This window comes from Balaenoptera physalus (assembly GCF_965194825.1).
Source record: "Balaenoptera physalus genome assembly, chromosome: 15".
In the NCBI taxonomy this organism is placed as follows: domain Eukaryota; kingdom Metazoa; phylum Chordata; class Mammalia; order Artiodactyla; family Balaenopteridae; genus Balaenoptera; species Balaenoptera physalus.
This window is the reverse complement of record NC_138894.1, coordinates 90651378-90666717: the sequence shown is the minus strand read 5'-3', so window position 1 is coordinate 90666717 and position 15340 is coordinate 90651378. Positions and strand designations below refer to the sequence as shown.

Sequence of the window (15340 nt, the reverse complement as noted above, 5' to 3'; positions counted from 1 at the left end):
GTATATCCCTACCCTGGAATATTATTTGGCAATAAAAACTAATGAAGTACTGACACATACTACAACATGGATGAACATGTAAAACATTATGCCAAGTAGAAGCAGTTGGACAAAATGCCATGTACTGTGTGATTCCATTTGTATGAAATGTCAGGGACTTCCCTGGTGGTCCAGTGGTTAAGAATCTGCCTTCCAGTGCAGGGGACGTCGGTTCGATCCCTGGTCGGGGAACTAAGATCCCACATGCCGCAGGGCAACTAAGCCTGTGCGCCGCAACTACTGAGCCCCCGTGCTCTGGAGCCCATGCGCCTCAACTGGAGAGAAGCCCGCGTGCCCCAACTAAGACCAGACGCAGCCAAATAATAAATAAATAAACATTAAGGAAAAAAAGAAATGTCAGAATAGGCAAATCTATAGAGGTAGAGAATAGATTAGTGGATGCCGGGGATGGGGTGGGGTAAATGGGGGTGAATACCAATGGGGTAAGGAATTTTGTTTGGGGGCGATGAAAATGTTTTAAAACTGACTGCGGTGGTGGCTGCAGAACCCTGTGAATAGGCTAAAAACCAACGACTTATACACTTTAAGTACGTGACCTCTATGTTATATAAACTATATTTCAAGAAAGTTGTTATAAAAAAAAAAGTGAGGTTGGCAGGTAAAGAAAATTTCTTCAAAAGATATTAAGCCTATCACTAGATTCTTTGTCTACCAACGTCTCTTTTGTTAGTCAGAACCAGAATTTCTAGGTGCTCCTGGATCTAAGTTGAAGGGTTTGCTCAACATTTGGTTTCCCAGATATTTGCCAGAAACTGCTGAAATAAAGATGAATAGGCATATCTCCATTCCAGAGACAAGTCAGCCTGTCTATCAATATCCTCCCCACCTTTTCCCCCTTCTTCTGCCTGAAAAACCACATTTTTCAAAACGGGAAGGTGGGAGCTAGAAAAGCACGGGGCACAGCGCTGGTATTGCCCCTGACCCAACGCCTCGCCGGTCTTGCTCGGGTCCTCCTCCTCCTCCCCTTGCCTTGGCCCCCCAGACCTTTAGGCTCTTCTCACAAGGTACTCTACTCTGACTGGCTATCACATCCAAATCCTGTATATCAATACTCAGCCTAGAAATTCTCAAAGCAGAGACCTGGGTGACTTAGAGCTTATACACGCTTTGGGCTTACGTACCCAGCTAGTTCCTTACTTAGACACCTGACAACTGAAACTGTTCAAATAATACCACTTCTTTTAAGGTTGATTTTTTTATTGTGGTAAAATATATATAACATAAAACTCACCATGTTAACCATTTTTCAGTGAACAGTTCAGTGGATAGTCACACTATTGTGCAACCATTACCACTGCCCATTTCTAGAACTTTCTTATCATTCCAAATTGAAACTCTGTATCTCATTAAGCAATGTCTCCCCACCCCTCAACCGCTGGCAACCACCATTCTACTTTCTGTCTCTATGTATTCGACTATTCTAGAATACCACTCTTTCTGATCTCTCAGTTTTCCTACAAGAGACTTAAAATTCCTGGCAAATTTTCCAAGTGACCTTTTTAATAATCAGGTAAACTACGATGACGGTAAACATAACTGAAATTCTAACTTTTAAAAATAACTTTCTGTTAAAGAAGTTGTTACCTCTTAATTACCACCATAATTTAAGAGAGTGGCTTCTGCAGTATAAAAGTGATCCAATGTATATATTTACTAATACTCATGGGGCCACACCCTGCACCTTATTGTATGTAAACTATACCTCAAAAAGTTGTTAAAAATAATCACAGTAAAGACCAGTGTATTTCCCCTCAGGCCTTGTGGTGCTTCCCTCACATTAACTCCAAAGATCCAAATGCCACCTTTAGGGCAAGGAGAAAAGCAAGGCTGGGACAACTCGACGAACCATCACTGAAGGCTGTACTACTCACTTCATCAGCTTCTGCTTTGTGGCAGAATCTCTGAAGCTTCTGAATTCTTCGCCTGCTTTGATCTCATAAAACTGGGGCTTGAGGACCGTCTGCCGGTCCTCCCTGAGCCGTTCCTGCCGCTTCACTTTTTCCTCCTGTTGGAGAAGCCGGCGCTGTTTCCTGACCTCTGCAACCCAGGCTTTTTCATCATCCGAACTCTCAGAACTTTCTGCATCACTTGGTTTTCCTTCCGGTTCTTCCTCCTCTTCCTGAAAATAAAAATAGTAAGAAGCAGCTCCTCTCCCCCCACCAAAAACACTGACCCACTATTTTCTCTTAAACAGCATTAGCCCATCAGAGTACGTGACATCGCATGCATCAGAAAAAACATCTTTCATTAAATAAGATATATTCCTAAGCTGAAGGTCAAATTACAGCTCAAGTTTGTTCAAAGACTCTTTCAACTTACACAGAAAACTTTATTTTAAACAAACAGGAGCAAATTCTAAATGATAAAGAGTACATTACTTTTTCATGAAGTTCCTGTTGCTCGAAGAGTCTTAGTTTCTTCTTCCTTTTTTCACAAAGTTTGGAAACAAGTGGATTCAAAAGCCTAAATTCTTCACTCTCTTCGTCTACTTGGAAGTCAGGGTTCTCAAACATAACTTTAAATCGATCATCGGTGAGAATATTAGGAAGGCTCTATAAGAAAAAGAATGTCAAAATTTTAAGTTAATATTGGAATAAAATCTGACCAGAAAGATGGCTTAAAAACATTTTACTCAATAATAAATTAATAAGCTACATAAAGCACAACTTATTATTATGAAATTGCTAAAAGAATCAGTTTCCAGAACTTTCTAATTGCTTATCTCTTACCCACAATCAAATTCTATTCACCTATTTCACAGAAAATATGTATTAGTTGGCCGTTGCACACAATGAGCTAAGACTGAGTCTTTTGGCCTAACCTTATGCTTAATACATTAGAAAGAATTTTCTTCAATTAACATTTTTGGATGCAAAAACATTTTTCAAGAAAATACATGTTTTTGAAACATGGCTTTTTAAGCATAGCTACTATACTGAATGAAAATTAGTGAGACTTTCAACTTCATATTGTAAAACTGGGAGAGGAAGTATGCATCAATAATAAGTCAAGAATTAACAAGGTGGGGAGCTGGTGGTGTAAGTTTACTGACTCTGAGTTATTCGGAAACCTAAGGGATATTTCCTTCCCTCACAGGACAGCCTCGTCGATCTTTTTCTCCTAGGCCATTTAATTGTTCTCAAAGGATATAATGTGAGACTGCGATTTTGACATAATAAAACTTTACTATTGAGACCCATTTTGGACAGCTCAGGACTGACACTGCATTCCCTTTTATTTATACCACTCTGAACAGAAACATTTTCTAGAATGTACTGTAAACTTATCTGTTCACTTAAACAGATGATAATCTTATACACTCAGGGCTCTCCTATTGTTCCTTATCTGCAATAGGTTTGGAAACCAGATACATTAACCTACTTAACATGGTTTGTAAAGTAAACAGCCTAAGCACAGGCTGGAAAAAATGAACCTGTTTGTGGTAAACTATGGCTCTACTTAACAGACTTTATTTTACTGGCTGCTTCTCCACTATTGGGAGTAAATAAGGTTGTAAGTAGTTGAGCTCAGAATGTTGTATAACTGAGCTACACAAAAAATTGGTAAACCATGAGACATTAAGGAACTTGGGTTGTTTATTACCTGTATGTACCTAAAATCTGACAAACCCTTACTAAAATTCTATGATATACTGAATATATATTTGAGATATATCAAAGTCTTCCCTGACTAAGTATCATTTCCAAGACAGATTTAGATTCAAGGAAGAAACAAAGATAGGTAAGTTCTAGCTCCTGATCCCAAGGCATTCACAACCTAATGAGCAAAAAGCAAACAAACCTCTATGCTACAAGGCACCTTAAAAAGGATGCTAAACAGAGTTGAAAGTGCTCTAGGAGCAGAGAGGTAAAAAGTAATTCCAACAAGGTACACCTCAGAAGGGTTCACAGGGGATATGCATCGGGGAGGAAGCTTAAAAGATGGGTAGTTTTCAACAGATAGAAATTTGGGAAGAACATTTCCAGACCACTGAGGAGTGGTGAACAGTCTAATGCAATAGATAATGCAACAATAATGGCAAAATTTGAAAAAGCAATTCTTGATCAGGCCAGATTGTAAAGGATTTTAAATACCGTGACCTTATTCTGCAGGTAAGGGGAAACTATTAGGGAGGAAGAGGATAAGGAGGAGAAAGATACAGACAGAAGAGTGCGTCAAGAATCTCAGATGACAGGGCTTCCCTGGTGGCGCAATGGTTAAGAATCCGCCTGCCAATGCAGGGGACACGGGTTCAAGCCCTGGTCTGGGAAGGTCCCAAATGCCGTGGAGCAACTAAGCCCGTGCGCCACAACTACTGAGCCTGTGCTCTAGAGCCCATGAGCCACAACTACTGAAGCCCACGCGTCTAGAGCCCGTGCTCCACAACAAGAGAAGCCACCGCAATGAGAAGCCCACGCACCGCAACAAAGAGTAGTCCCCGCTCGCCGCAACTAGAGAAAGCCCACGCGCAGCAACAAAGACCCAATGCAGCCAAAAATAATAAATAAATTAAAAAAATAAATTAAAAAAAAAAACAATCTCAGATGACAAAAAGAAGCCTGCTTTGCGATTCTGCAGCAGCGTGCTACATGATGGGCTGTTGAGGGAGAAACCAGAGTCATACGAAGAGGCCTCTTGAGGAAACTGGGAAAAGAGACAGGGCCTGAGTTAGGGCAACTGGAATCTAAGGGTGTTTTAGGAAAGGATGATAGTGAGATACACTTCTAAGTTCGAATTGATAGATACAGCTACAGATGAGATGGGAGGAGGAAGACTGAAAAAGAGGGTTAAAAATGTCTCTCAAGTGTCTGGCTTAAGTGACTAGAAAGCTGGAGATACAGCAAGTCAGGATCCATCAGTGGAGATGATCAGAAAAGGAGGCACAGGGTGGAATAAAGGACAAGAAATTACATACCAAGAAACCAAGACATCCCCCAGTAGCTAAACAGTAAGTACACCGTGGTACACTCAAACAACTGAGTATTATTTAGCGCTAAAAAGAAAGAAGGGGGCTTCCCTGGTGGCGCAGTGGTTAAGAATCTGCCTGCCAATGCAGGGGACACGGGTTCAAGCCCTGGTCTGGGAAGATCCCACACGCCGCGGAGCAACTAAGCCCGTGAGCCACAACTACTGAGCCTGCGCGTCTGGAGCCTGTGCTCCGCAACAAGAGAGGCCGCGACAGTGAGAGGCCCGCGCACCGTGATGAAGAGTGGCCCCTGCTTGCCACAACTAGAGAAAGCCCTCACACAGAAACAAAGACCCAACACAGCCAAAAATAAATAAATAAATTAAAAAAAAAAAAAAAAAAGGAAAAAACTCAACTATATGCTTAAAAAAAAAAAAAAAAAAGAAAGAAGGTTTTCAGCCACAAAAAGACATGGAGGGACCCTAAATGCATATTATTAAGGAGAAAGAAGCCAATATGAAAAGGCTACGATCCCAACTATATGACACTGTAGAAAAGGTAAAACAATGGAGACAGTAAAAAGATCAGTGGTCGCCAGGGCTCAGTAGGAAGGGATGAATAAGTAGAGCATAGAGGATCTGAGGGGATGTGAAAATATTCTGATGTTCTAATAGTGGATACATGTCATTATACACTTGTCCAAAACCGTGGAATGAACACCACCAAGAGTAAACCCTAATGTAAACTGTGGGCTTCCGGGTGATTATGATGTATCAATGCAGGTCCATCGATTGTAACAAATGTTCCCTCTGGTGGGAGATATTAATGGGGGGAGGGGGGATTACGCATGTGTCGGGGCAGGGGTGTATGGGAAATCTCTGTACCCTCCTCTTGATTTTGCTGTGAACGTAAAACTGTTCTAAAGTAAAAATTGTCTTAAAAAAAAATCCAGTGCATGAGAAAAGTTAAACAAAGAAATTACGTTCCATTTAAGACTGGTTAACTCAGTCTATGGCTCAAGGAGAACATCATCTGGATTGATGGACACCATTAGGTGCCTAAAATCAAGGCACCAGGACTCAGGAGAGAAGAGGGGGATAAACCAGATAAATTTTGGAGTTACCTGTAAACACAGGATACGTAATACTGCCAAAGACCACATGAATAGCTATTGGCCTGTTATACATTTTCAGGTTTCATGTATATATATATATATATATATATATATATATATATATATATATATATATATATATAAATCCCAAGGGAAATCTTTTCTTTTTCATCTTACTGTATTATTAAATAATCACATTTAACAAATAACTGAGAAACATGTTAGAAAAGGATATGTTGGCTAGTATTCTCTTTTTCCCTTAATTTAAAACAAATAAGTTGCATTGCCTAAAGACAAGTATGCCTTAGAAGAACAAATATAAAATAAAAACTCTTCTAACCCAGCTGTAAAAATATTTCCATCAGAGAGTTTCCTAGTCTAATTGTTTGTTTTCACAGCTGTCTTAAAAAAAAAAAAAAAAAGTAGGATGAGATGTAGTTAGTGATGTGCTGTAGCAGTTCACGAGCGTCTGGCTAGCGAGCTGCCCTACAAATACACATGTGCATATGCCAAACACTTGCCACTGGAATTTAGGAAACATCTTAAAGTATTGTTTATACCACAGCCCTGCCTCAAAGAAGTGTATTATGTGTAGATCTGAGTAGGATGCTTATTATCAATATTTTGTCCCAACACAGTGACATATATGAGAAATACTTAACATTTAAAACAGATTAATTCTTTCAATGCTATGATATCTATGAAATTAAGGTGATGCAGACTTCTGAGTAAAGATGGTGGTTCGAACATGAGCATCTTCTAATCTCTGCTAAAACCCCACTAAAACAACAGAAAAGGGGCTTTAAAAAGACACAGACCCTTAACGTTGAGAAGGACAGGAAAGGAAACAGGAGCAACGAGGCTGCAGAAGCAAGAAAGGAAGGTCTAGCCCCCGCGGTCTCCAGCTGAAGGAAGGCTTCTCTGCAGGGGAGGGCGTGGCCAGCCGGGCCCACAGCGCGGGGAGGCCAGGGGAGCACCTGGCACCAGGGGGTGCAGGCGAGGGGCTGAGGTGCCACCCACCCCACCGCCCCAAGCCCTCCTGATGGGAGTTCTCAGTCCTCGGAATGTTGGCAGCCAGGCCACCACCCTCCAGTCAGGAGACTCGGAGCAGCCGAGGGAAAGGCGGAAGACCCTGCCATTTGGCGCTTCCCCAGATAAACAGCTTGGCCAGGTCAGCACACAGGACTGAGGAGCCCTGTCTCCACCTCAGAGTCTCCCCTCAGTTTTTCAAATCTTTCACTCTTAAATTTGAACAAGTGACCATGAATCACAGCAGGGAAAGACTACTTAAAATTTTTTTTTAAGAAAATTTCCAAGTGCTGAAGAACCTAAGTTCCTGGATTGAAAGAATAAAGCTGAAAGAACAAATGAATTAATTCTTAATTAGAATTAATACCACCAAATTAATTAATACCAAATTTCTAATACTAAATACCACCAATTAACACTACCAAATTTCTAAGTTTGGATAAGGTCCAGATAATGTTTCTTGACATTATTATGCGGTGGGTCACTTGCCATTGCAGATGCAACATCAACTGAAAGGTAAACATCTTATTAGACTTTAATTATGTTATCAGTGGTAGCGATATCTGGAAACGTATTTCACCGTTGGCCTCCGTGAAATTTCAGCTGGAGCCAAAGCAGAACATAACCGCACCACACTGACTTTCACATCAGAAGTTACCAGAGCTATTAAAGCTCCTGAGGGCTTAAAGAGCTGAATTCAAAGACCAGACAAGACTAATGAACTGCTGATGGATTTCACAATTCTTTCAAGTATTCTTTACAATTATAATGAAGGAGTCTTTCCTTAATTCAGGAACCGTTTTTAAGGTCTTTTTTTGGGGGGCAGGGGTGGGGGAACCACACCACGCGGCCTGTGGGATCTTAGTTCCCTGACCAGGGGTCGAACCCAGGCCCTAGCAGTGAAAGCGCCAAGTCCTAACCACTGGACACCAGGGAATTCCCCAGGTCATTTAATTAGATAAAACTGTTAAACAACGAATCACACAAACTGTCTAATAACAGTCTCAGATTTTTAGATGACTATATTTAAGTATTTCTGGAAAGAAACTGAGCTCTGATAACGGAGCCTGACTTGGGTCAGCAAGCCACTAAGAGCAGACGAGGAGCACGTTTTACAAACACCACCTTCTAGCGGGATTCTATAGTTCACACAGCTACAAACACCGTGCTTCCAGCTTCCAACAGCTGAAGGGGAACTGCTTGATGGAAGAAGATAAGAATTTCCAAGGTTCTTCCTCCTTGCACCTGCAGTAGAAATAGCACACAGTCTGATGACTCTTTACAGGGTAACCCTATAAATGTTTTGACTAAAACTGTTTTAAAGGCACAGACAACCATGATTTTCCCATTGACTCTACAGATCACTTTGCATGTTTTCAGCTCCCAGGCTCGTTGTTACCACCCTGCACTAACGTGCACAGCAAGGGCCGCCTGTGTTCTACATCTCTTCCAGCCGTCCCTACCTCAACAAAAGTCTGTGAAGCAGAGGGGGGATGGTGAGAAAAGGACGCTTCCCCCACATCTCCACAATCATAAGGCCTTTAAAAAGGCTCCGGAACTGTGTATACCGTGCTGCACAAAGTATCAAAATTAAATTTTAAGTGTCCTACTCTCTATAACATTAAATGTAATAAAGCCTCATAAGCATAAAACATAGAAAAGAATACATCTGCAGCCTAAATTAGCTCCACTCCCTCCTTACTGAAACTTCAGGGCATGTAAATCCAAAGATCACTTCCATTAAGCTTGCAGAATGACATATAAAGCTGAAAGGTTACCTCCCTAACCATCCTCAGGCTGGGCTAACAAGACAATCAATGTGGGGACTTCCCTGGTGGCGCAGTGGTTAAGAATCTGCCTGCCAATACAGGGGACATGGGTTCAATCCCTGGTCCGGGAAGATCCCACATGCCGTGGAGCAACTAAGCCCACACGCCACAACTACTGAGCCTGCGCTCTAGAGCCCACGAGCCACAACTACTGAGCTTGTGTGCCGCAACTACTGAAGCCCGCACACCTAGAGCCCGTGCTCTGCAACAAGAGAAGCCACCGCAATGAGAAGCCCACACACTGCAACGAAGAGTAGCCCCCGCTCACCGCAACTAGAGAAAGCCCGCACACAGCAACGAAGATCCAACACAGCCAAAAATACAAATAAATAAATTCATTAAAGAAAGAAAGAAAGAAAGGAAGAAAATAAATCAATGTTAATACTCTGAGGAGAAAGTCAAGGTAGCAGGAAGCACTTACATTTTAAACATTTTAAGATATACATATATACTTAATACACTGATGTAAATTAGGAAGGTGCACAGCCATAGCATATAGATGTATAAATTCATATAATAAGTTTAAGTCATTGCTTCAACATTGGTATACTATTCATGTAATGAAAATAGAAACGTAAAAGCCATCTATGTATTTACTTGTGTGTGGGGGGGTGGGATGAACTGGGAGATTGGGATCAATGCATATACACTAATATGTATAAAATAGATAACTAATGAGAACCTGCTGTATAGCACAGGGAACTCCATTTCGATGTACAGCAGAAACTAACACGACACTGTAAAACAACTATACCCCAATAAAAAATAAATTAAAAAGAATTGGAATAAAAAGGGAAAAAACAGCATATTAAAAGAAGCTAACAGACCAGGATAAGAGGATGCAGAAAGGATGAGGAGGCCAAGGACGACAGAGGGAACAGTGAGAGTGAACCCATTTAGAAATCATAGCGCCAAGAACGCCCCTCGCTGGTCCTACTCTTGCATCTTATAGAAGAACAAGCTATGACTCAGTGAAGCTGAGGGTCACCCATGATGACACAACTAGTTAGCAAGGGGGCCAGACACAAGACCCTTTAGTTGCAGTCCCCTGACGTCACTGAAGAGAGTGGTACAAAAATAAACACATGAAGAGCTCACTTATCTCCCGTTCACTCACCTGGCTAAAAACTAGAGAGAGAACCGAGAAAGAATAAACAAGCAAACAATCCCCTCCTGAGAGCTCAACACAGCCGGCCCAGATACGAGGTTCGGCCATCTATCTACTCAGGCAGGTCCTGCAGGCTTGCAGGAGAGATCGGATGTTTACACCTCATTCCAGAGGACAGCCCAGCTTGGTCATCTGCCTGCCTGATCTAAACAGGTGAGAAAACAGCACTGGGGAGGAATGAGGAAGCCTTCGCATATCCGGGAACATTAGAAAAACCTCCTCCTGTCTTGACAACATCAGCTAAATGAAGCATTGACCCTTACTTAGTTTATGACCGATCTTTCCCTCTTTTACATTAGGAACGGAATGTGGAGAGCAGTATTCATAGGAGTGCACAGTCCCAATGATGGGAAGTCTAAATGAAAACTGGTTACTTGTGAAGTTATAAACAAACCTAGTTAGTACAGAGAAAAACAATAAGCAAACTCAATATTTAACAATAAAAGGATTATTTAAAATACATCACAAGATAAAATATGCAGCTCTCAAAAATATTTATGAAAGAACTTTTAATAAAAATGGGAAGCTATGTGTGTTATTTTATAGAACCAGGATAAATATTTTATATATACAATAGTATCCTGCTATTATAGTTTATAATTTTAAGAGAAATAAGACAGGAAGGAAATTCACTAAAATATTAATGATGCCTTTGTCTGGATAGAATTATATGGGTGACTTTCTTCTTTATATTCTATTTTACAAACTTCCCATATTGAGCACATACTATCTTAAAAGCAGGGAAAATAGAAAACTAAATGCATTTTTAAAGTAAAAAGAAAAAAGATACAAGTTACTGTCAAGAAAATGGAGAGACAATTTATCAATATTTTCTCTGCCTTATAAAATCTTACCTTAACCTTCTTTTTCCATGTAGATTTTTGCTTTTCCTCCTCTTCCTCAATTAATTTAAGTGCCAGCTCTTTGTTAACTTTTGGCAATTTCTAGTAGAGGTGAAAAAAAAAAAGCTGTACTGAAATACCTACAATTTAGCTTTAAAGGTTAAAGCGAAGAGCAGGGACAGAGGACTCCGTGTCCTAGCCTGACCTGGCCAATATACACACACACTCACTGCTTTTAAAAACTTAACAAATAATCTGGAAAAAGGAAAGACCTGTCACTAGTCTTTTGCACTGAAAGTGTGTGCATGTGCTTTAAACAATGTCCAGTTGGAAATGATTGTATCACTTGGTGGCTGATCTCAGTCGGGACGGGAAGGCAGAAGGAGATGGGGTTTGCGCTTCCCCTCTGCTTGCCGCTGGCGTGACATCACCCGCCAACGCTGCTTTGTCCTGGCAACAACCGGTGGCTCCAGCAGAGCGGGGAGGCCACTCTGTGGTTCTCCCCCGCTCCCGGGAACGGCCTCACCCGACCTCGAGGACCCCACGGCCAGCTGTCAGCCCTCCACGGAGGTCTGAGTCCCGGCTCGCAGACCTGCCTCTCTCCTGCCGCCCAGCCCTGGAGTGTCAGCTGCTCCCTGAAGCCACGGCCTCTCTTATCAATACCTCAGTATTTCTGCCTTTTCAGTTCTCTAATACCTGGGTAACAATTCTTTACATTAAATTCCCTCTGTTAATAGAACTAGTGTGGCCTGATTCCTGTCTGGGCCCTGGCATAGTCTAATGACCATTTCCCATGATCCAAGCAGCTAGCCTAAGACACTCCCAAATGTCAGGAAGAAATGGGGATTAGCAAAGCGCCATCGCTCCAAACTCTAAATCCCTGTTTGAAAACAGCATCATATCTTCCTGGTAGGACGGACACTATCAGCTCACCTGGCGTGATCTGCCACACTACCATTACCATAGAGTCTATAATGATAAAACTGTAAAGAGTGTCCACCCTCACAACAAATAAAATATACCAAAAATACCAGTAAAAGATGTAAACTAAGGATGGAAAAACTAAGAAATGGATGGCAGGTTTCTTTGAGTAATAAATAAAATAAAAGTGAAGTACCCTTCTCTAGTACATTCAATGATGACTACAATATTTACCTTTAATTGGACTCTCTGTGCTCGTGTTTCTTCTATCTTCTGTCGGATCTTATCTTTCCTATATTCTTCAAAAGCAAATGGATTTACCATCAATTTCACCTTTTCAAAGTGGAAAAAAATTAAAAATAAGAGAATTGTATTTAGCAGCATGTCTCATATACAGCATGACTATCATGCCAAAGAACAGACAGATTGCTTACAAATCTTAAGTATGTTTTATAAAAATGCAAGTAAGTAGAGAAGAAATGGCTACAGAGCGCTCATCAGTCACCTAAAATAACTGTAGTTTTGTAGTTACCTTGTGGTAGAGTCTTATATCCATGAAAAATCCATGCATATACGCCCGGAGAAAAGGTGATCCAATAAGATGGGTGAGCCCTGGGGAAAGTTAATCAGAAGAGGGCAGATTTTTATGAAATCTTGATTAAAATTCAACGATTTTTCATGACAATTTGATTATAAGTTCACTTCTGAGTAAAAATTTAAGGATCAGAATTACTGATCTTCTTCAATAATTGCAAAGAAAATTTTACTCTGCTTCAGCAATATCATCCTTACTTATTTTTAATGTAATACTAAGCATAAAAATGATGGCAAGGTCTTTATGAACTATGACAGATAAGTAAAGAAGGGTTCCCTATACAAGTGGTTCTCAGATTTTTGGATTCCATGAGCTAGTTTAACTTTAAAAATAATACTGAGGGCACTTCCCTGGCGGTCCACTGGTTAAGACTCCACGCTTCCACTGCAGGGGCACAGGTTCGATCCCTGATCGGGGAACTAAGATCCCACATGCCGTGCAGCGCGGCAAAAAAAAAAAAGCCCAAACAAACAAAAAATGCTGAGATCAACACTAGGTTGTCAACTTTCAAACTGCCAAGTAGGAACAGTGCCAGGGTTGGGGGGAGACCACTGTTATGGCCCATAATTTCCAAAAACAAAGGACACTGTCACAACAATAATGTAGAAAGGGCATGTTTTTCCCCCAAAAGAACTGCTTTTGGCAAATTTATACCAACATATATATTATATACAGACATACTTCATCATGAATGAATTAAAAGTTCAATGCCAATCAGTGTTTGGAAGCTTTGAACAGTATAGTATCTTTCACAGGGTTTCCTAGATTTAGATTTCATTTACAATTAGTGGTGCTGGTGGTCAGAAAAGGATGCTCTGCCTATGTCACAGAAATTATTTATTAATTGCAAATATTTACACAGAGAAAGGTTATGAGAATATTTATCTTCAGAATAAGACCACCTATGATATACTCACATAAATGGCAGCTTTAGTTGGTATAATACTAAGTGACTATGTTTCCAAGGAAAACATTACCCTGATTTCCAAATTTTAGAAATTAACATCCCTCCAGACCTAAAAATCACTTACTAGGCAAAATCACATAGATGTACAAAACAGTACACATTACAGAACAACATCAAAAGGCAAAATTAAATTTAGGATAATCTCATAAAGTAATAAGACTTGGTCAGAAAAATACTTTCCTAGAATTCATTAGGTTAATAAAACCACAGGGTTTGGATTTGCACAGTAGAAACTTAAAAGGTGGTAGGGGGGTTCGGACGGAGGGAGGGCTGAACCTTAATGAAATGTCCAATGCATAACAATCTGCATTTAGGTACCTGCACATGTGGGTTCATAATTTTTTGTTTCCTCTATTAGGTGTATAAAATTTATATTTACGGCCCAGCATTATTCCCATTCCAGGAGAAAGCTTTTCATGTTAAAACAATTCTACACAGAGAATCTGGCAGGAGCAGCAGCTTTTCCCATCATTAGCTCCACAGAACACTAGTCCCAAGAGATCTTTGAGGAAGAAGAGGTTCTACGATCAAGTTAAGTTTGGGAACTGTTTCATATTTTCCTCCCCCTCCTGGATATTTATAGTGTATGATGGCATTAAAGGCTCAAAGAAGTCCATAAGTAGAGAAACTGATTTATCTTGGCTTAACCTAACATTTCTCAAACTTATTTGCCACAAATCTCTTAAAATGATAGGTAACATTTATGTATTATGTTTCGAAACTGTGCTGAGTACTTTTCAAGCATTATCTGATTCATTCTCCAAGCAACCCTACGGGTAGGCACCATTACTACTGCCATTTTATAGATGAGGAAACCAAGGCACAATGAGGTTAAGTAAATTGGCCAAGTCATAGAGCTGTTATGTGGTAGAGGTGGGATGTGAGCCCATGTCAGCCCATCTCTAATGCCCATGATATCAGCCACAATGCCACCCACCCAGCACTGCATACACAGTGGCCCATGAAACACGTTTTGGGAAACACCATGGTATAGGACCTGCTAAAGGCTATAACTGGGAAATGTCAGAACTTGCAAGTATTCAATGCTATAACCTTAAGAAATAAGGGAAGTTAGTTACATGGCCTTATTTTTACTTTAACATAAATTATTTTAAAGGTTTTATATATGATGGTAAAATCTGTTGAAAAATTATAACCAATGGCTCATTTAATATTAAAAGATATTACTAATTTACATGAAGATGATTTCTAGTATAACTTATTTTGTTGAATATTATATCTATTTCCATAGTATTAAAAATAGGCAGTATGAATGCATTTTAACAAAACGTATCTAAACCTTTATCACTGCCTTCCTCACCCAAAATAAACACAGTGAAGAGACTGAAAAAACATCCAAAATATACTAAACACAGTTTTTAAAAATCCACAAAATAGCAATGACTTTTTAGTCTCCAATTTAAGAAGGTAGGTGAGTATGACAGAAGCATACTGTAAAAATTACATTGGAGGTATTTAAGGAGGCACTTCAGTAGGAAGACTCAGTTCACCCTATTTCATCCATAAGTCATATTTTTAAAAGGCTAAATACAACTCTTTTCTTTTTAAACACATTAAAATTTAAAGAATTATTTTGGTGGTAGCTAGTAGAAAATAATTCTGCCTGGATTAACTGTGCTAAAAGATATAGTTTCAAAATAGAGTTTAAGAATCTCTCTTCTAATCTGTTTGTTATACGATTCTATCTTCTTTTAGCATTTAACTGCTATAGTACATCTATTTGTTCTAAAGACAACTAAGCTGCCTAGGCTTGTGGAGAATGGATCCTCTAAGTTTCCCCATTCTCAGTAATTTGCTATGTAGCCTTTTCCCAACAATAGGACAAGATTAGCAAAACCTACTCTTGTTATCCTACAAACCAGTACTAGTCAACTAAGATAAACATGTT

The 15340-nt window shown here is 40.1% G+C and overlaps 1 protein-coding gene across 2 annotated transcripts in view; it reads right to left on the bottom strand.

Moving 5' to 3' along the window:
* The window catches only part of NOL10 (nucleolar protein 10), an 86324-nt gene that overhangs the window by 14266 nt on the left and 56718 nt on the right, over window positions 1-15340 (bottom strand). For both annotated transcript variants that reach the window (XM_082425840.1, XM_082425839.1), the window contains 5 exons: window positions 12402-12481; window positions 12104-12202; window positions 10961-11050; window positions 2439-2612; window positions 1932-2179 (listed from right to left, as the gene is read on the bottom strand). In XM_082425840.1, the coding sequence (XP_082281966.1) occupies window positions 1932-2179; window positions 2439-2612; window positions 10961-11050; window positions 12104-12202; window positions 12402-12481 (691 nt within the window). The remainder of the gene's footprint in view (window positions 1-1931; window positions 2180-2438; window positions 2613-10960; window positions 11051-12103; window positions 12203-12401; window positions 12482-15340) is intronic.